General features: G+C 51.1%; 1 protein-coding gene across 4 annotated transcripts; it reads left to right on the top strand.

Annotated features, from left to right (window-relative positions):
• The first annotated feature begins 1,540 nt into the window (after positions 1–1,540).
• On the top strand, positions 1,541–18,743 carry ZNF263 (zinc finger protein 263). 4 transcript variants are annotated; one of them, XR_006294265.1, is made up of 8 exons: positions 1,748–2,668; positions 3,555–3,735; positions 4,198–4,271; positions 4,550–4,676; positions 6,530–6,646; positions 17,219–17,329; positions 17,418–17,717; positions 18,358–18,743. XR_006294265.1 is itself a non-coding variant. In XM_043560746.1 (7 exons), exons 1-7 carry the CDS (start codon positions 2,282–2,284, stop codon positions 17,501–17,503), a joined length of 1,083 nt encoding a protein of 360 aa, XP_043416681.1. In that variant the 5' UTR covers positions 1,748–2,281; the 3' UTR covers positions 17,504–17,888. The 4 variants fall into 4 exon arrangements, 3 of the variants coding, with proteins under 3 accessions (XP_043416680.1, XP_043416681.1, XP_043416679.1); XM_043560746.1 differs by lacking the exon at positions 18,358–18,743 and having other exon boundaries at positions 17,418–17,888; XM_043560744.1 differs by lacking the exons at positions 17,219–17,329; positions 17,418–17,717; positions 18,358–18,743 and adding an exon at positions 7,145–9,205.
• Positions 18,744–19,923: the final 1,180 nt, after the last annotated feature.

Genomic DNA, 19,923 nt, shown 5'->3' with positions numbered 1-19,923 from the left:
TCAGTGGGACCCTCTAGAACTGTGATGGCCAAAACAGTAGCCACTAGGTGGCACTGAGCAACCCGAGCTGCGTTTCAGCATCCCCGCAAGTTATACTGGACAGTGCTGCTCTATAATTTCATGGACTCTAGGTTAAGAACTCTTGCCCCAAATGACCCCCTGTAGATCTACTGGCCTGTAACCCCAGTCCTAGTAACACACCAGCTATTTTCTATGTTTGAATATAGATAGGCCTCAAAAAACGGAGGAAGAATACTAACAGTAATTTTGAATAACAGTCCATCTTGCTTCAAGTCCCCATTAATAACCTAAACCTAGCAGATGATTCATTCTTCCCATCTCCAGGTATGTGTAGTTTCGCAAACATTCTCATGCCCCCACATCCTGCAATAAAAATCCAAGTGGCTTTTCTGTGACATAGGGTGAGACTTCGGGAGTTTACTGTGCATTACTAACATTCACTGAGTTCGTACTAATTGCCAGGTACCGTTCTAAGCATCCTACACGTTAGCTCATTTAATCCTCACCAAATATAAAGTGAAGATAGTCTTATCCCCTCAAAACAGATGAGGGAACTGAAGTTTGGGGGTCAGTGAGATTGAGTAACTTGTCTGAGATGATGTAGTAAATGCCAGCGAAGTGACTTTTAGGTTAGAATCTGTAGTCTCCTGAAATACGTCGAAAACAGGAGAATGGCCTTAGAGGACTCTGAGGTCACGTGTCTCAGCAAGGGTTTCTGAGATGGACCTATACCGGCCTGTGTGCTGAGGCTGCTGAGGTCACATTTGCCACAAAGCGGTGGAGCCCTTTCCCTCTAGTGGAACAAGAAAAAACGGAAATACTCAGGACTCTCTCCACCCAGTCGTCCAAAGCCGGCCTCTCTGTCCCCACTTCACCCTTTTTACTATTATGGCAGCCTGAACTTTAGCGACAGACTAGCTGCGTGACCCTGGACAAGGGTGTTCGCTGACACTCGGTGCCGTTGTTACAGGGGGATGATAACAGTATCTACGTCCTACAGTTTTGAGTGCTGTTAGGGTCCAGCTCTATTAGGCAAGCGCTCGATAAAAGGTTACTGGTTGTCACGATTCACTCCTGCGACACTCTCCGGAGCCCACGGGCCCGATTGTCGCTAGAGGGAAGGGAGGAGCTGAGCCCACTCTCCGGGTTTCCTTCCGTTCCCCGCTCGCAGTGAAGTTCACAACTTTCATCACAAGATCTAGGAGGGAGCTGAATAACGATCCCGCCCTCGCAGGGGTGGACAATAAGCAGCACGTCCCGGGTCCCCAGGAGCTCTCGTGGACGCCCAGCCTCTAGGACCCTGACCGAGCAAGAGATGGCCAAGCGCGCCCAGCCCCAGGGCCCCAGCAGCGCGCCGGAAGCACTGCCGTGGCGCTCCGCTCTCCGTCCCTTCTCCCGGCACCGGCCTCGGGCGCAGGCGCAGGCCGTGCAACGGACTACATCTCCCGGCAAGCCCCGCAGCGACGCTGACCCGGGCCGGTCTACACGCTTCCCGACCACCCGGCGCCGAGAGGCGGCGGAGAGAGCCCTGGCTTGCGTGCTTCTGAGGCCGCCGGGCCGGAGGGGCTCTCTCGTGCAGCCCAAGTAACCAGAGCGGGCGGGGACTGCCTTTAAATCCGTTATGACCGGGCAGTGATTCTCAAGCTTGTCTGTGGGGGAAGAGCTTGTTAACAATTCGGGTCGTTTGGCCCCACCCGACACTGACGCGCTGGATTTCGCGTGGCTCGGGTTTTCACTTTAGTAAGCTTTCTGGGAATTCTGATCCGGTAGTCAGCCGGTCACGCCCGCCTCGGGCATGTTTTCCTCTAAACTTAGCTGCCCTGCCTCTCGTCTCCAATTGGCCGTCGCTCGCCCCGTCTCCGCAGACAACTCTTCCCCTCTGGTTGGTCGGAGGTGAAGTCTGTGGCGAGACCTGACCCAATGGGCGCTAGAGTTCGCAGATCGTGGCCCGGAAGTTGATCCTGAGCCTGCGCCGTTGGCTGTGGACGCCTAAGCGCGCTGGGACTTCCGGCGTGAAGCCGAGCGCCTAGGCTTGCGTGAGTCGGAGACGAGAGTCAAAGCGCGGTGTTCAGCTCCTGCTGTGGGGTGGTCTTGCCGGTTCCTGGACAGGGGGCCGGCGCGACGGCGCCCGTGATCGGCTGAGGCCAAGGCACCGGAGCCGGCTGCGCCCGGGCTGAGGCTGGGCTCCGCGGGGCCCGGGAAGCCTTCTCGGGCGGGTGCAGCTGGTTTCGGGGCCAAGGTGCTCCGGAGGGGCCTGAGGATGGCGTCGGGCCCGGGCTCCCAAGACCGGGAAGGGCTCCTGATAGTGAAACTGGAGGAGGACTGCGCCTGGAGCCAGGAGCTGCCGCCGCCAGATCCGGGGCCGAGTCCTGAGGCCTCCCACTTACGCTTCAGAAGGTTCCGCTTCCAAGAGGCCGCCGGGCCCCGGGAAGCCCTCAGCCGGCTCCAGGAGCTTTGCCATGAGTGGCTCCGGCCGGAGCTGCGCACAAAGGAGCAAATCCTGGAGCTGCTGGTCCTGGAGCAGTTCCTGACCATCCTGCCCCAGGAGATCCAGAGCAGGGTGCAGGAGCTGCATCCGGAGAGCGGCGAGGAAGCGGTCACCCTTGTGGAGGGCATGCAGAGAGAGCTTGGGAGACTGAGACTTCAGGTGAGAGAGAGAGCTGTCTTCGGTTCGTTTGGCCCCGAGGACTAGGACATCGCGGCCGCCCTGTTCTCCATACCTATGGACTTGGTGCCCTGAGTAGACTTTACACGGGCAAGAGGTCTTTTTATAGTTTAGTTAGGAAGATTCATTCTCCAGGTTTTCCCCGGCAGGACAGAACCAGCAGTGAAGAATGCCCTCTTTCCACATGGAGGCAGGGGGTGTGTATTCGTGTGATTCCCCCCCCCGGAGTTAATTTGCAGGGTTCAAATCCTCACCCTGGTCTGTAGCAGTTTTGCGACTTTGGGCAAATTACTTAATTTCTTTAGGCTTCGGATTTGCCACGTAGTAAAGTGAGAATGGCAAAACATTTTCCTAGGGTTGTTTTGAGAGTTCCGGGGAGAGTATCATGTAGTTTTGACCCCACTGCTGGCTAATAGTGCTTCATGGCTGTTAGCTGTTGTCAGGCTAGGTTCAGTAGCCCGGTCCCCTCTGCGGAGCCCGGTCGGGTTAACGGTAGATTGAGAAACACGGTTTGGCACTGAGGCTCCGAGGGCACTGGTCCCCGGGGCCGGTCAAGTTGAGCTTACCCTCAAGTGAGGAATGGAAGCCTGTAGATACAATGGGGGCAGGGGGAGGAGGCAAGAGGGAGTCAGGTGTGTCAGAGAGCTGTGTGGGGAAGGTGTGCCCCGGGAGCGGACGTCTTCCGCTCCGATGTTCTCCAGCACTCATGGGACCAGAAAAGCGTTAAGTGGAAACCATGCTTCTCTCTTGCTGGACCCAAAGGGATCGCCGGTAGTTCTCCGTTGAAGGCTTGCCCTCAGAATTCTGTACTGATCTCCCTTCCTCTCGGGCCCTGTTATGATGATGAGTGATGTGGGTTGGTTCCCAGGTCACAAACCATAGGCGGGGAACAGAAGTGCTCTTGGAGGAGCCTTTGCCTCTGGAAACAGCACGAGAGTCACCGAGCTTCAAGCTGGAGCCAATGGAGACTGAGCGAAGCCCTGGCCCCAGGCTGCAGGAGCTGCTAGGCCCCAGCCCCAAAAGGGACCCCCAGGCTGTAAAGGAGAGGGGTGAGGAACAGTTACCTGGGCTGGGGGGAGGGAGGAGGGGCTTCCGGGTCGTTCCCTGACACCAGCAGGTGGAGTAGCACCGCCTAGGTGAGGGAATTTCTGACCTCAGGGTTCCCAGGCGTGGAGTCAAAGACCCAAAAATGGTGGTCTGGGTTCTTTGGGGGATGGGAGCGGGGGCGGGGGGATCTTTAAGTAAGCCCCTGTGTATGCAGAACAGAGACATTTCGAGCTTTGAACGATCGAGGGCTTGACTGCTGCAGGCCGGCGGGGAAGTTGCCTGGTGCTCTTTGCCCGCCTCCGCCATTTTGGATATCGCTTTATGACGCCTCCGTTGCCGCCTTTTGCTCATTGTTCGATCCTGAGCGGAGACTGGGTGTTGGGGAACGGATACCGCGTTGTAATAATCCTCGGGCTCCCGAGAATTACAGCTGCCTTTCTCATCATGATTTCTGTCACCTTCAGCATTGTCTGCTCCCTGGCTTTCTCTCTTTCCTGCTGAAGGAAACATGGAAGACAAGGAAATGACTGGGCCCCAGGTGATGTGGAAGTTCTCGTTGTCTCCCCCCAGCACCCCTCCCCCCGGTTGTTCTTGTGGGGACAGGGTCTTTTTGGCCTCGTGGAGAGGATCCTTTGTCCCTCACCACGCGCCGCCTCCCCGCCTTCTTTATTTCCTCCACACCCCACTTGTGGGCCTGCACCCTCCTCCCCCATGAAGTGTGTCCTTGGCACCCTGGGTTTTGCCCCTGTAACTCATGACTCTGCTTGAATTGTTCTTGGTGCCTCAAGGGCTAAAGGAGATCTTGTGCTCTTTCAGTTGCCTGAGAGCTTAGAGGACGTGGCTATGTACATCTCCCAGGAGGAGTGGGGGCATCAGGATCCTAGTAAGAGGGCCCTCTCCAGGGACACGGTGCAGGAGAGTTATGAGAATGTGGACTCACTGGGTAAGGACTTTTTTTCCAGGCATGAAGACTCCGCCCTTTCTGACCAGGGGCCTGTCCCTTCGCCACTCACTTCCTGGACATAGATTCTGAGTTTTGCCAGAAGACCTCCCTTTCTCTAAAGCACCCCGGATGAGGATCCGTTAAATATCTGGCGGTTGGCACAGTTGGCAAACTTACGGCCCCCAGCCGCCAGAGCCAAAGGCAGGGACTCTTGAGTTTTAGTGGACTTCCCGGGGCAGAACAAATCAAATCCGCTGACAACCTCTCCCCCCGCCCCCCGTCACACACACTCTCCGTTCAGCCTCCCCCACCCCTCCGTCACACACACTCCGTTCAGCCTCCCCCACTCCACCCCCCATCGCACACACTCTCCGTTCTTGATGCCTTGCGATTTTGAGATGCTTATTCTTCTGGTCTCACTCATATTTTCTATGCTTCGTTAGTATTCCTAGGCCCTTCTCCACCTTTCGGGGGGCACTGGCATCAACATTCCAGCTCAGCAGCTATCCCAGCCCTTAAAAATTCAGGAAGGAGGGGGGAGGCCTTTTGGGAATTTGAAAATTTTTATATATATATAAACATATACATATATTATATATATACACACACACACACACACACGTATATAATGGGATAAATAAGATGTATCTATGTGTTAAACTGTTATGCAGAGATTAAAAAAGATGCCTATGAAATATGACAAACTGACAGTTGGATCTAGGTAGAGCGTGTACAGACACTGTGTAATTCCTTCAACGTTGGATGTATGAAAATTCTTAACATTAAAACGTTGTGGGAAGTCTTTTTTTTTTTGATTCGTTTTAATGCTTTTATTTATTTTTGAGACAGAGAGAGACAGCATGAGCAGGAGAGGGGCAGAGAGAGAGGGAGACACAGAATCCGAAGCAGGCTCCAGGCTCTGAGCTGTCAGCACAGAGCCTGACACGGGGCTCGAACTCACTATCTGTGAGATCATGACCTGAGCTGAAGTCGGACGCTTAACCGACTGAGCCACCCAGACGCCCCGAAAGCTGTGGGAAGTCTTAAATAACAGTGATTCTGTGTACGTTACGATTGTAGCCATACTGACACGTGGTAGAAAAGAGTCACACTTTGTTTTCATACATCTGGTCTTTGTAAAGAGAGGCACAGTTATCAGTTCACTTGCAGTAACTCTGCATAGGGGTCATCGCTGGGTTTGGTTCCCTTCACTGGGACCTTCTCCAGGCTGTCCATCACCAGGCCATGGTTTGGTGCCCTGAGCTGAGCCTAGCTCTTGGTGCTTCATGGGAAGAGAAGTTGGGGTCACGAGTTCTTGGAACTAAACTGTTTAAAGTCCGAGTTTGTTGGGATTGGTGTGAGGTTTTAGTTTTAGTATTGCACAGGAATGGCGCTTCTAGGCTTTAACCTCCGGGTCATCTCAGAACCCCAGATTTCTTTCTGATGGTCCACCACGTTATATTTTATCCTGGAGTTGTCTTGTGGAATGTAGTTCTAGTTTATATTTATCTGTGAGAGTTGGGGCTCTTTTAAATATTAAACTAATTCCTCAAGAACTGATCACTCTAATCATGTTTGGTTGTTTTAATTACAAAAGTGTACATTCTCACTGCAAAATATCCCAAGTACTACAAAAGCGTAACAAGAAAAAAAAGTCATAGTCCCCCTCCTCCAACTTCTTTCTCTGGAGATAACCACTGTGAACAGTTTAGTGTATTGTCAGACTTACTACTGTCAGACTCCGTGTGCCTTGTGTGGATATGTCCACTAAGCGCAGCGGCCAAGATTATCTTTGTTTCTTCTGCCTGGTAGAGGGAGTGGTGACAGACATCTGTTTCTTTCATTGTGAACAGAGGCTCAGGTTCCCAGTCGGGAGGCCCTAAGTACCCAGGTGGAACAAGGAGGAAAGCCATGGGATCCCAGTGTTCAGACTTGCAAGGAAGGCCTGAGTCCCAGAGGCCCAGCTCCAGGTAAGAAGGAATGGAGGTGAGCAGCCTGCCCAGCTAGACTCCCACTGTTGGGAGGGAAGCCCTCAAGGACTGGGACGGAGGGCTAGCCCATCTCCGCTGCCAGGAAGATGCATTGCTTCCCGTCGCCCCGCTGCCCATTTCCATCCCACGGTGCCCAGTGTAAGGGGGCACTCACTCCTGGGGCCCGCCCCAGTCCCAGCCTTGCTCCAACCCACCCATTTCCACAGGGCAGAAGCCAGAGGCTCAGTTGTAGAGGGAGTCGGAGGCCTGTACAAGCGAGTTCGGGACTGGTCTGAGCTCTGTTCCTTTGCGACGGCCCCACCTTTTATCCTCTCTAGGGTATTTTACCTACATGGGGAAAATGGGAAACTGAGATAGAACCAGCCTTTCTGGATGTCTGCCCTACAGACGTCTGGACGTCTGGAGGAGCAGATCTGTGGGATTTCCTTTGTCTCGTGTAGGAATAATGTAGGGGTTTGGTTTCTCTCGCTCTGCCAGGAGAAGAGAAGTTTGAGAACCAGGAAGAAAGTGCTCAGTCCCTTTCCCCCGAGAGCGCCCACCCGCAGGCGCTGCTGCCTGGCCAGGCCAGAGGGGAGGTGCCCTGGAGTCCTGAGCAGGGAAGGCCTCGGGACAGGGCAGAAGGGCACTGGGAGCCTCCCCCAGAGGAAGGGATGGAGCCGTCCTTAGTGGGGGCCACAAGTTGCAGAGAACAGGGGCGACCGAAGGAATCGCAGCCGAAGAAGCTCCACTTATGTCCCTTGTGTGGCAAAAATTTCTCTAACAACTCGAACCTAATCAGGCACCAGAGAATACATGCGGCGGAGAGACTGTGTGTGGGTGTGGAGTGTGGCGAAATCTTTGGTGGGAACCCACACTTTCTGTCACTACACAGAGCACACTTGGGAGAGGAGGCGCATAAGTGCCTGGAATGTGGAAAGAGCTTCAGTCAGAATACCCACCTGACTCGCCATCAGCGCACCCACACGGGGGAGAAACCCTACCAATGTAACGTATGCGGAAAAAGCTTCTCTTGCAACTCAAACCTTCACAGGCACCAGAGGACGCACACAGGCGAGAAGCCCTACAAGTGCCCCGAGTGTGGGGAGATCTTTGCTCATAGTTCCAACCTCCTTAGGCACCAAAGGATCCACACGGGGGAGAGACCTTATAAGTGTGCCGAGTGTGGGAAAAGTTTCTCCCGCAGTTCGCACCTCGTCATACATGAAAGAACTCACGAGAAAGAGAGGCTTTACCCCTTCGCGGAGTGTGGGGAAGCAGTGAGTGGCAGCACCCTCTTTCTTAGCAACCATGGAACCCACAAGGCAGAGAAAAAACTCTTCGAATGTTTGACCTGTGGGAAAAGCTTCCGGCAGGGCATGCACCTCACCAGACATCAGAGAACACACACGGGGGAGAAGCCGTATAAGTGTAACCTTTGCGGGGAAAACTTCTCTCATAGATCCAACTTAATCAGGCACCAGAGAATTCACACGGGAGAGAAACCCTATACCTGTCATGAGTGTGGAGACAGTTTTTCTCACAGCTCCAATCGCATTCGTCACCTGAGAACCCATACGGGAGAGAGACCCTATAAATGTTCTGAATGTGGAGAGAGCTTTTCTCGGAGTTCACGCCTTATGAGTCACCAGAGAACTCACACGGGATAGAAACAGCGGCATTTCTTTCTGGCCCAGAGAAGGTGGCCTACTCAGAGGGTCCTGTTAAGAGCTGGTATTCTTTGCCCAGCCGACCAAATCATCTGTTTTTAAGGTAATTACTATAAAGAGGATCAAGGTGGGGGTCACTGTGAGGGAGGTGCAGGGGCAGCAAAGGCTTAGCATAGAACTAGAATGCAATTCTGTCTGAACTCCTGAGGGTGTCAAGTCTTTGAGGTGACCTGCTCCAGACAGAGTCCTCTGTGAAGTCTCATGTCCCAGGGCACACTGACTGCCTTGGTATACTTAGGCAGGTTGTGACTTGGGTGCCTTACCGTGTCCATTGTCTGTCCCGGCAACTTTGGGGATCCATGTGATTTTCTGATACTGCTTCCTCACTTGGAATGTTCAGCAGGGGCATTTGGGCTCCTGAGGCCCTTGGGACAAAAGAAGGGCGGAGTGTTCTGGAAACCAGCTCAAGGCAACAGAAGACTGGTTGTTGAGTTGCGGCTCCCTGAGAGCCCTGGCTGGGAAGCCGTGGGCAGTCCGGGGCCGTCACCACAGCGCCTCTCTGACCGGAGTGCCCTTGCCCAGGCCAGGCATGTAAACGTCACCTCAGGCAAAAAGGAACCAGAGACCTGAGGGAGGTGGTGAGAAGGAGTTCGCAGTTCGGCACAGGTGTCAGCAGAGGAAGCCAGACTGTGGATTAGTTCACCCTTGCAGAGATTAAGACTCAGTCCCCCCTCTGTCCAAGAAAGAAACAGAGCTCTGGAGTCTTCAGAGGGTTCCACGAAAGATGGGTTCCCTGGGAGGCTTTGCAAGTGTGGATCCTGGGGAGATTAGGGATCTTGCTTTTCCTTGTTGAAAATATGTTTGGACGGTAATAAATGTCTTCAGGAAATAAGAAAGTGCGTGACTCTTCTTTGAGGACCTTTTGTCTTGGCCTCCAGTGTTGACTTGTCTCCTGTCTGCTTTGGCTAGAGGACCTGCTTTTTCTGTCTTCTTGGGTTGGTCAAAGAAGGTTCCGATGAGGTTGGCCGAGGACAGATAAGGTAGGGCGTGGCCCTGGCCGGGCTCCAGGTGAGGACCGCTTTGTGGTAACAAAGGGTCACGCCTGGTAGCTGTTTGGGGTCATAAGGGTCTTCTAGAAGGTTTCTTTCCTTTCTGTGGTGGACAGCAGTAAAATTGTCTTTGATTCTTTGTTGGGAGCGCTTACTTTCTTGTGATGAAGCTGAAGGAAAATCTGGCTCTTCCGAGCCTGCATATAAGTGAATTAATGCCCATTGATGGAGGGAAGATACAGGGGAGGGCACTTTTTTTTTTTTTTAGGGGAAGCATTCTGTTTTAGAACGGGGAATTCTAGGAGTGTGTTGCCATAAGAAAGAGGTAGGATACCAGAAGTAGTCTAGGAGTAGGAAAACCTCTCAGGATTTGGCCCTGGAGGAAGATCGCTAACTTTTCTGGGAGAGGAAGATGGAACATTACCTGGCAACGGGCTGCCAAATTTATCGATTTTAAGCGAGGGAAGCAACCCTGCCTACCCCTTTCCCGCACTTCCGTATCAGCCTTGTCTCGGCCCTGCCTCAGCTTAGTGGGAGTTTTTCCTTCGTTTCCTGAGCTGATTTTTAAAAATCTTAGTTTGTTATTTCTCCTCCTTTCTCCACAAGAGGGCAGGGATAATGCAGGGGTTGAGGGGCAGGGGAGAGTATGAAGATTGGAGAGCTTAATTTAGGACCCTTGTAAGAGCAGGACAGGGCTGCTGGGCTGCTGATGGCATGAAATTGGGTGGGTGATGTCAGGTTGATGTTACGAAGCAGTCTCTCTGGTTAAGACTGCAACTGGGGTGCCTGGGTGGCTGAGTTGGTTAAGTGTCCAACACTTTGATTTTGGGGCAGGTCATGATCCCAGAGTCGTGGGTCAGGGAGCCTGCTTAAGATCCTCTCCCTGTCCCTCTGCCCCCCCCCCCCCACCCGAGACACGTACCCACTGCACACTCTGTCAAAAGAAAAAAGCCGAGGTTGCCATTTACGTGGATTGTCAGTCTCTCGAGAATAGAAAGCACCTCTCCCTTTCACCCCTCTCTCCCGTAATATCACCCATGCAGACCTTCCGATGTGGTCCACCTGCTGTTGCGCCTACTGGGAGCACTGAAGCGTCAGGCTAGAGCAGCGAGGGCCCCCAGGAGTTTACTCCTGGCACTAAAAAGATTTTCCAACAGGAAAAGTCCCAAGTCCCAGCCTCCAGGCTAGCTCCCCTTCCAACAAATTCACAAGCAGAGCTGTTGTCTGTTTTAATGAGATGATCTCACAGAATATGGCAGGTAAAAACATTGAGCTCCGCATCTGGCACATAGAAAGTGCTCGTTTATTCATGTCACCTGTGGGCAGATAATCCTGGCAAGACTCTTTCTTCTAAGCCCCCTGCCACTACTACCAACGTAAGACCTGCCGGCAGAAATTTCAGGGAGCAGTCTGTTAACTGCGAGGCGGGATTGATTTCTTTCCTTGTGGTTGTATCACAGCAGGTCAGAGGTCCTCCGCATAGGCTCCCGTGAGGTCACTGCAAGGGATGGCCAAGTGTGTGCTTTTTATATTCATATTTTTATGTTGCACACACATATTTTACATTTAGACCCTTACCCACTAGTCCTTGAAAAAGAAACCAGAACAGTCTCCAAACTGGTTCTTAGGATAATGGGAGACTGACACAGGGGCAATAAAGACCCTTGCTCCCTCAGCCCGTATGGGTACAGACTAGACCTGGGAGGTAATGTACTGACCCTGAGCACTAGCCACAGTCCTTGTAGCAAAGGTAGCACAGACCAGCAGGACGGCTCCTGGGTGGAGGATCAGTACCACATTTAAGCACTGAAAAGGCCTGGCAGAAGCAGGTTAAGAGCAGCAGGCCATGGGTGCCTGGGTGGTTCGGTCTCTTGATTTCAGCTCAGGTCGTGATCCCAGAGTTGTGGGATCCAGCTCCACGTCAGGCTCTGCTCTGAGCATGGAACCTGCCTAAGATTCTCTCCCCCTCTGCCCTGCTCACGCACACGTGCTCTCTTGCTTGCTCACGCTTTAAAGCAACAACAAAAGCAGCAGGCCACACGTCACTGAGGACAAAGCTTGTAAGGCCAGAGACTGGAAACAGTGAAACCCTAAACATTTTTTTTCCCCCAGAAAAACTCCTTGGAAATCACTAAGAATTTTTATTGCAGTAAAGAAATTTATGGGTCTCAATATCATAATCTGAACTTCCAGGTTTTGTACTCCCAGCCCTTTTAAGAAGAGTTTACTATGTGAATCATTACACTGTCAACTGATAGGATTTTGGAAAGTGCAAAATCCCCTCCACTGCTTTAAGACTTCTAATTTTTGTAAATATTTCACAAGCATTTGAAACAACTAAGGTAAAAAGTTCTTAATGTGTGTTTCAAGAAACAAAGTAGTAAATATATTACTGCTAGTAAACAAATGTCTTTGGGTGTCAGGAGCTCAAAAATATCAAGGTGAATTAAAGCAAAAGTGCATTCATTACAAAAAATATTAGTGCATTTATCCTTTTAGCCTTCGATCTAGCTTGCAAGATTTAAGAATTAGATTTAGATTTTAGATTTAAGAATGGACTCCTATTCTTGAAAGGGAGACTGATAACTTTTTCTGATGTGTAATTTTTACCCAGAGGAGCTGTGTGCTGCCTGATGTATGCAGTTAGGAGGCAGTGGGAATGGTCGAGGTATATTCAACAATGACAAATGGTTGATTGAAAAATCCCTCAGACCACCAAGAACTTCGGTCAAATCTTCCAGTTAACATCCTCAATTTAGCTGTCCCAGAAGCTAGAGTCAGAAGTCAAAACTGGTAACACACCGGGATCCAAACCTGCTCCACGTCTGATTTCCCCAGGCAAAAAGGGGAAGGGAAAGAAAATGAAATCCTGGTATGTTTTTGGACACAATGTGGAGTCGTGTTTGCCTCTCCATCCCCACCTGCCCTCAAGGCAAGAAAACGTGCTAGAACCGTCGTGTGAGTCCCTACCTCGAAGGTGAAGCTGCCCTTGAGCTCCCCGCCCCCCCCCCCCCCAACCCGCCCCGGCTCTTCTGGGAGGGGGCCAGCTCAAGTTTAGGAAGACTGCCCCGGCCACCGGAACAGCGGTGAAGTGCCTGAGTTTCTCGGAGGAGCTCTAATCCTGAAAACGTTACTTCCAGAGGCAAAGACCTAAGTCCCTTCCTGGGCTTGGGCAAAGCCCAGCCCGTCGCGCCTCGGGGAAGGGACGCGGCGCCCCTAGAACCCCCCGCCGGAGTGGTCCCATCGAGGCCCGCTCCCGCGCGGGGCCGGGAGCGGGGGGGGGGGGGGGGGGGGCGCTCGGAGGCCGCGTCCCGACAGACCTTTCGGCGCCCGGCGCCCAAGCTCTGGGGCCGCTCGGCTCTCGCCCTGGGGCCCGTGACCGCGCCCCGGAGGCAGCGGGCGCGCGCCTCTCTAGCTCGCCGGCAGTCGCTCCGCGGCTGCGCCGGGCCGCGCCTCCGCTCGCGCCCACCCCCTTCGCCCCGGCCGCTCTGGCCCGCCGGCGGACACTCCGCGGCGGCTCCTGGCTGCGCCCTTCCCTCGGGGGCGCTCTCCTCCCGCAGCCCGTCTCCGTCCCGGCCGCCGTGGCCCGCAGGCGGGCGCTCTGCCGCGGCGCCGCTCCCCACCCCCGCTCCCCCGCTGGGTCTCGGCCCCCAGGGCCGGGCCGGGTCCAGTGGCCGCAGGGTTTCTTTCTCCCTCCTCCCCAGCGGACACCCGCGGCGCTACCGCACTCCCGAAACTTCCCCGGTCTCTCAGGTGTGCGTGCGCATCTCAGGTGTGCGGCGGGCGCGGCTCCCGCCGTCCGGCAGCGGGCCGACCGCAGACCTGGGTGGTGTGGCCGCGGGGAGAGGGGAGGTGCCGGCGCCGGGAAGGGCGGGCCTGCCGGCTGCGCCGAGGCGAGGCGTCGTTGCTTAAATGCGGCGGGAAGCCCAAGTAGGGCCTTAAGCCTCGCGGGTTTCAGTTCGCGCGCCCTGGCTAGCGGCTGAGAAAGGATGGGGACAGGGCAAGAAACGAGGGCAGAGAGACTAGAGACGGGTGCAGTTGTCCAGGCAGGGGGTGATGGCAGCCGGGGCCGGGACCCGAACAGCGGAAAGGGACAAGTGGAGTCAAAAGGTAAGCCGTTTAGGCCGCAGAACCGATTTCATGCGGGCCCAGAAGGAAGTCTAAAATCGTAGGATGACCCCGAAGGGCATTGAAAATCTATCTGCCCCGGACCTGTCTTTCCTGCTCTTCTCTGCCAGCTGCCCCTAGGGCAATCATCCAGGGACCGTGCAGCTTCCCAGGGACGCACTCACATCGAAGAGCCTGAGCTCATGCTACCCTTTGCCGGGACTGCCCTGCCACCGCCCTCACTAAACTTTATTTATTTTTAAATGTTTACTTATTTTTGAGAGAAAGAGAGACGGCGCGAGTGGGAGGAGGGGCAGAGAGAGAGAGACGGAGACCCAGAATCTGAAACAGGCTCCAGGCTCGGAGCTGTCAGCACAGAGCCCGACTGGGGGGGGGGGGGGGGGGGGAAGGGGGGGGAGGGGAGAGAACTCACTAGCCGCGACATCAGGACCTGAATCGAAATCGGAAGCTTAACCGACTGAGCCACCCAGGCGCCCCTGCCCTCATTAAACTTTAAAGTCCAGCTGAGAAGTGACACTTTTGACCCTCTCAGATGCTTCCCCTTTTACCCAAGCACTCACCAAGCCCTCTTCATACTCCTCTTAGCTCTTACACATCGGACGCGGCCGTGCTCCTATTCGGTTTGTTTCTAATTCGGGTCTAAATGCCCAATACCAGGCTCGGTACACAGCATGCAAAGGCAACGTGACGTTTCCAGAATTAGTGAATACTTTTCAAAAGGGTGTGAATGCCGGTCACTTATTCTGGAAATTTATCACCCACGGGGGAGGGGCGTTTGATGCCATCACCTAAATTTAAAGGAACTAAAAAGCTGTACAGTAAGCTCACCGGACCTTCCCATCAACCTCCTCCACAATCCATTCTACCCCAGGCTTAGAACAAACACTAATGTATTATTAACGCGTAGGCCTAAAGTATGTTCAGACAAAAAGATATAAAATTGTATTTACAATGTACTGTGCCAATTTTTTAAACACGTAAAATATACCAAAATGTTAAACTATCATTAGTTGATAGAAGTTGGGTGCTTTTCATCATATATATATATATATATATATATATATATATATAATCTTCTCTAATCAGCTAATTCCACAAGAGGATGGAAACACTAAATAGGTGGTACAGATTTAAGAAAGCAGAGCATGTCAGGGCGCCTGGGTGGCGCAGTCGGTTAAGCGTCCGACTTCAGCCAGGTCACGATCTCGCGGTCCGGGAGTTCGAGCCCCGAGTCGGGCTCTGGGCTGATGGCTCAGAGCCTGGAGCCTGTTTCCGATTCTGTGTCTCCCTCTCTCTCTGCCCCTCCCCTGTTCATGCTCTGTCTCTCTCTGTCCCAAAAATAAATAAACGTTGAAAAAAAAAAAGAAATAAAAAAAAAAAGAAAGCAGAGCATGTCACACCATTAAACTAAAAACCAAATCTACTTTTATCTTTTTTCCTTTTTTAGTCTTTTTAAAGATAACTAGAAATAGCCTATACCTTCCTTGTTATATGTGCTGACTGAGACAGAATGTAATGCTTTCCCATCCATTCCACCTTAGATAATCTGGGACCACTAAACTCCTTATTATGCAGATCCTTGTCTAAAATAGAAGCAAAAATGGATTAACGAATATTTTTATACTTTAAAGAAACACATTTATTTTTAAACCGTATGTTTTAGAAACAATATATAAATGGGCATTGCTGTGCAAAATGAGGTCAGCTGATCAACACAATGACAATTCACAACAATTCTACATCGTATAATATCATAGAACTACAGAAATCTGTAAACACAAAGCCTAATTACTAGAGGTTGAAGGCATATTGCAGGAATCCTTGATAATGCGAGGTCTAGGTTCCCAAAAGCTACCAATTCTAGAATGGATTCTACTCTGGAACTGCTTTTTTACTATTTCTCGTTGCATCTCTTTCAGTGTGAAATGGAACCTTTGAAACTCAGGTGTGACATCAACAAAGTCAAGTAGGTAGTCCAAACTCTCTCTTACAGCAGATAACTTAAATCCAGAAGTCTGCTCTTTGGCTCCTCTTCCTTTCTGAGGAACTTCCTTTGTAATTTCACTTTTTGCTTTTGGGGGATGACCCTTTTCTTCATCATCCCCATTTAACCATACCCTCTCACCGGCCAGTGTGGCTTCCAACTCCCCACATTTCTCAAGGATTTCTCCATCGTCTCCATCTTCTAAGCCTTGAAATTCATACTCGGGCTCCTTTTTGTAAAGGAGATTTTCCCACGCATTCGCTATGGTGATTTGTTTTACTTCATCCCAACTCTTTGCCCAGTTAAAAACTGCACTTCTTACGTTGTAGATTTTAATCTTGGAAACTCCTCTTTCTCCTCTCTCTTGCTCATCATCACTTTCTTCAAAAATGACAAGACTCTCTTCAAGCTGCTTCCACCTATAAAGCCGTTTGCAGCTCAGGATGACACCTTGATTCATTGGCTGAATCAAGGTTGAAGTGTTAGGGGGAAAGAACACACACTTTATTCGGCCATCCTCACTGGTTAGTGATTCAGTGGAAGGGTGAACTGGAGAGCTGTCTAGAAGTAACAAGGCCCTGACGTCCTCTTCATGGAATCTTAAAACGTTAAGTTGAAAATGCCTGACCTCAGGAACGAAGTTTTGAAAGAACCAGTCTGAGAACGATTCTCTGGTAAACCAGACATCTTTACTAGGTTTATATATCACAGGTAATGTACTCGCGTCCTCTTTCACGCTTTTGGGCAGCTTTGACTTGCCAATAACGATGGACTTTAACTTATGAGTTCCATCCGCATTTGCACATAAAAGAGCGGACAACCGTTCTTTGTTTATTTTCCGTCCAGGCAGGCAGATCTCTTTTCTGCATGCCGGAATGTTTTCTGGCATCGACTTCCAAAAGAGGTCAGTCTCACCCCCACTGTACAGCTGAGCCAAACTCAGTTTCTCCTCTTGCATAAGCGTGTAGAGTTTTTGTCGGAATGGCTCAACGTTTTCAGAAGCTGCATTTAGGACTTGTTCCCCGCATACTTTTCGATTCCCGATTGCGTGCCTGTTTCGAAATCTAAAAAGCCAACCGGTGCTAGCTTTAAAGTCCGTGCGCCCAAAACACTGTGCGAATCTCTCCGCGGCAGCCTGAAGCTCCACACCTCTAACAGGGACGCCAGCTGAGCGTTTCTGTTGGTACCACATGTACACTGCGTCATCCACATCACCGTATTTGGCTCCCGTCGTCCTCTTTCTCTTCTCAGCCCCTACTAATGGCATGTCCTGCTTCAGTACAAAGTCCAAAATCAATTTCTTATTCTTTTTAATGTCGTAAAATGTTGATTTACTGATCCCAAATTCATCCATTACACTTTTTAGAGATCGTCCAGCTTCAATCCTACTGAGGACCTTCATTTTCTCCTCCAAATTCAATGTCGTATACTTCCCTCTTTTATTCATGCTGAATTTGACTTCAAACAACCCAACAGGAGGAAAGAAGGGGAAAAAAAAACCTTACAGCTGGAAAACATTAAAAGCAAAACACTAGCTCAAAGCCCCCAAAGGCACAGGCATTTGTACGGAGGGGTGACGGGCTAAAAGGGATAAAGGCTCATGACTGAAGTGCTAGTCTAGAGAGAAGGTCTTATGAACTCAGAAAGCCACCACAGTCAAAGCCCTATCTAGCTGCTGCTCCTGCAACACGTTCTCAGAATGACCGTGATCAGTTCTCAGAACGCCACCCTCCTTTCTTGATAGATACAGCAGCACCAGTCAGGAATAACAGGAATACCGGAATACTCTCCCTGACTCAACACAGGAAGAGACACCAGGAGGAGAGGCGAGCTGAGGCCACAGGGACAGACCCAGGTGAGATAAGTCCACGTAAAAAGTGGTGGTGCTTGAGAAGGGTGTGGGAAAACCTCAGACGCAAAGACAGAGCAGTCTTGTGTTGCAGAGATGCAGCGTGGCTTCTCCCCTTCCAAGACGACCGATTTTTACCTCACTGCCAGAAAAGAAAGCGGTGCTCATGTTGCTCTGTAAGTAGTGTTCACTGGACGGCAGCAGTCCGTCCGCCCGGATAAAGACTTCAAGCTCCTGAACAGCTGTACAGTATCTTTGGGCGGACAAGAAAGTTAGGAGGTTCCGTCGTCCATGTGAAGAAATCCAACATTTATCACATTCAATATAGCATTCTCAGAGACTGAGTTTTAACTTCCTACGTTCACCAAGGCAATCTGCAAGTACGTAAAAACTGGTGAGTGGCACTTTTCCACTCTCAGAGCTCCTTCCTTCTGTACATCTGGAACACTCACAAGTTTTGTTTTTCAATGGCGCTTCTCCATTTTCAGAATTATCAAGTTTCAGAATCCTGGCGTTGCTTATAGATCAACCCAGAAGTTTTAAAAATATCATAGGTAAAATTTTTTAAAAAGATTCGACCTTTCCTTTCTTTTTCTAGATTTATATGAGGGTGCTTAGTAACAGATTTTTTATATTTGAGACTTCACTTGGTTTCTCTTTACTGTAGATTTTGCTTAATGTGAACGAATACTCACTTTTTCCCCTGCTTGAAGAAATTTAAAGGGTTTCTCTGTGGTGTTTCTGATCAACTGTCTCCTATAAATCCTTCTGCTGGCAAAGTCTGTGGTAGCTCTGCGAACTCAAATATTCCTTGCAGGTCCTCCTGGCGATGCCCAGGGCCATTCCATGTCCTTACAAATGTCCTACTCTAGGTTAATTTCATTGTTTTCATTCCAGATACACACACTCATGAGAAGTAACAAACACTGCCACTTTTTATCCATTTCCGGTGCTATGAAGAAAGAAAAGCATGTCAGAGAAATGAGAAAAATGATTGGCATTTCAGTCATTTTTTTCTCTCCTATACGGCACAGGTCGACTGGCTTTCGTTCATTCTTCAACCACAAAGAATTATCACAAGCTTCTCATCTAGAAACCCAGGAGAGTCCAGGCCGCTAGTTATCTGCTAACATTTGTTGGGAGAAATGACAACTGGTTTGTGGAGCACTGAGAGGATCATGAGAGAATAGGACTGTTATCAGTGTGGAGGCCAATGCAGACTAAGATCAAGCAACTTTCTAAAAGGCAGCTGTAAGTAAGGGAACTATTCATCCATAGCTATTGTAAATTGAAAGAGAAAAAAGAGAATTTTTTAGCCAGTAGCAGCATTATTAACTCCAGCCAGTCACCCAGCGAAACCATTCAGCCCGCTACGGCACTTGTGTGGTATCTCAGAATAAAGTGTATGTATTTGCAGTCATCGCTGCCCGCTCATCATTTTTCAGGTGGTGCACTGACAGGGGAATGTGATTTCACAAGGAGAATCTCAGGGGACGTTGGGCTGCTCCGCAGCAAGAGTGGGCAACGTGGGCCCCAGACTCCAAACTACAAAAATCATTACTGGTCCTCGTTCACTATTCACCAGTTTGTGCCTTGTTTCCTCTTCCTGCTTCACAGGATCTCTTTCCCCACTTTTTCGCCCCAGCTTCCCCAACCAACTCCGTACCCATGATATGAATCACACCTGCCAATACTGTGCAAGGGCACCGCCAGCACAACTTCACTTAGTCACTTTAATACGTTCCATTATATGCTCAGCCTTGGGCCTGATGGGCAGGATCTCAATACTAAGAGCAGAGCTGTCCACGGGTTCTGAACCCTGGGAAGAATAATTGCTTTTGAAAAAGTTAAGTCCCAACCTGACTCAGATTCCAAGGAAATGAACCTGCTTTGAAACATTCCAGTGACTTAGATGCCTTTTCTTACCGCCTGTGTTTAATCCTTTTCTCTCACACAAAAAGGATCAGAGAGCGGCTCCCGATTCCATCTGAAAGCACCACTAACATAATGGCCTGGACCTGATCTCCCATTTTCATTCCCACCATAACCTTCCTTCCAGACGAACTGCCCCGGAAAGAAGCTCCCTCGCAAAGCCTGCGGGGATGCTCCGGGAGTTACTTTATTCAGTGCCATCGCCCCACTCCCGTGCTAGGCACTCTCCGCGGCAGGTCCACGAGAACTTCTTTTCTAAGGCAAGTCTCCTCCAAATGTAGCCCAGTCACACTTAGTGAAAAGGCACTGCCGATCTTCGCACACCCCAATCTTTCCCAGCTTTCCAGGCTTTGCTCTTCCCTTTCCCTCTCTGTGTGGACGTGGCCCCACTCCCTGGGGCGGGCAGCTCCCTCAAGCCTTTTCCCGTTTCCTTTACCATTTCCCCAACCACGGGTCAACTTTCACTTCTTGGAATCCCGCAGCGCTCAGCTCAGGGCTCCCTCTTCCTAGCTAGTGATGGTCGCGAAAGTGCCTCCGTCTTTCGGCCAGACTCGGTGCATCAGAGACCTGGTCCTGCGGACTCTACCGCCGGCTGCACGTCGTGCGCCTAGCAAGTAACCCGCTGCCCGGTGAAGGCTGACACTACAAGAACCCCGATGATTAGGAGG

The sequence above is a fragment of the Prionailurus bengalensis genome, chromosome E3 (genome assembly GCF_016509475.1).
Source record: "Prionailurus bengalensis isolate Pbe53 chromosome E3, Fcat_Pben_1.1_paternal_pri, whole genome shotgun sequence".
Taxonomy (NCBI): Eukaryota; Metazoa; Chordata; class Mammalia; order Carnivora; family Felidae; genus Prionailurus; species Prionailurus bengalensis.
The sequence above is the reverse complement of the archived record's forward strand: the minus strand, read 5'-3'. Positions and strand labels throughout refer to the sequence as shown.

Coding starts and splice junctions, on each gene's coding strand:
- ZNF263 (XM_043560744.1), top strand. CDS start 2,282: ATGGCGTCGGGCCCGGGCTCCCAAGACCGGGAAGGGCTCCTGATAGTG. Junction 2,669..3,554: donor TTGGGAGACTGAGACTTCAG/GTGAGAGAGAGA, acceptor GTTGGTTCCCAG/GTCACAAACCATAGGCGGGG. Junction 4,677..6,529: donor TGAGAATGTGGACTCACTGG/GTAAGGACTTTT, acceptor CATTGTGAACAG/AGGCTCAGGTTCCCAGTCGG.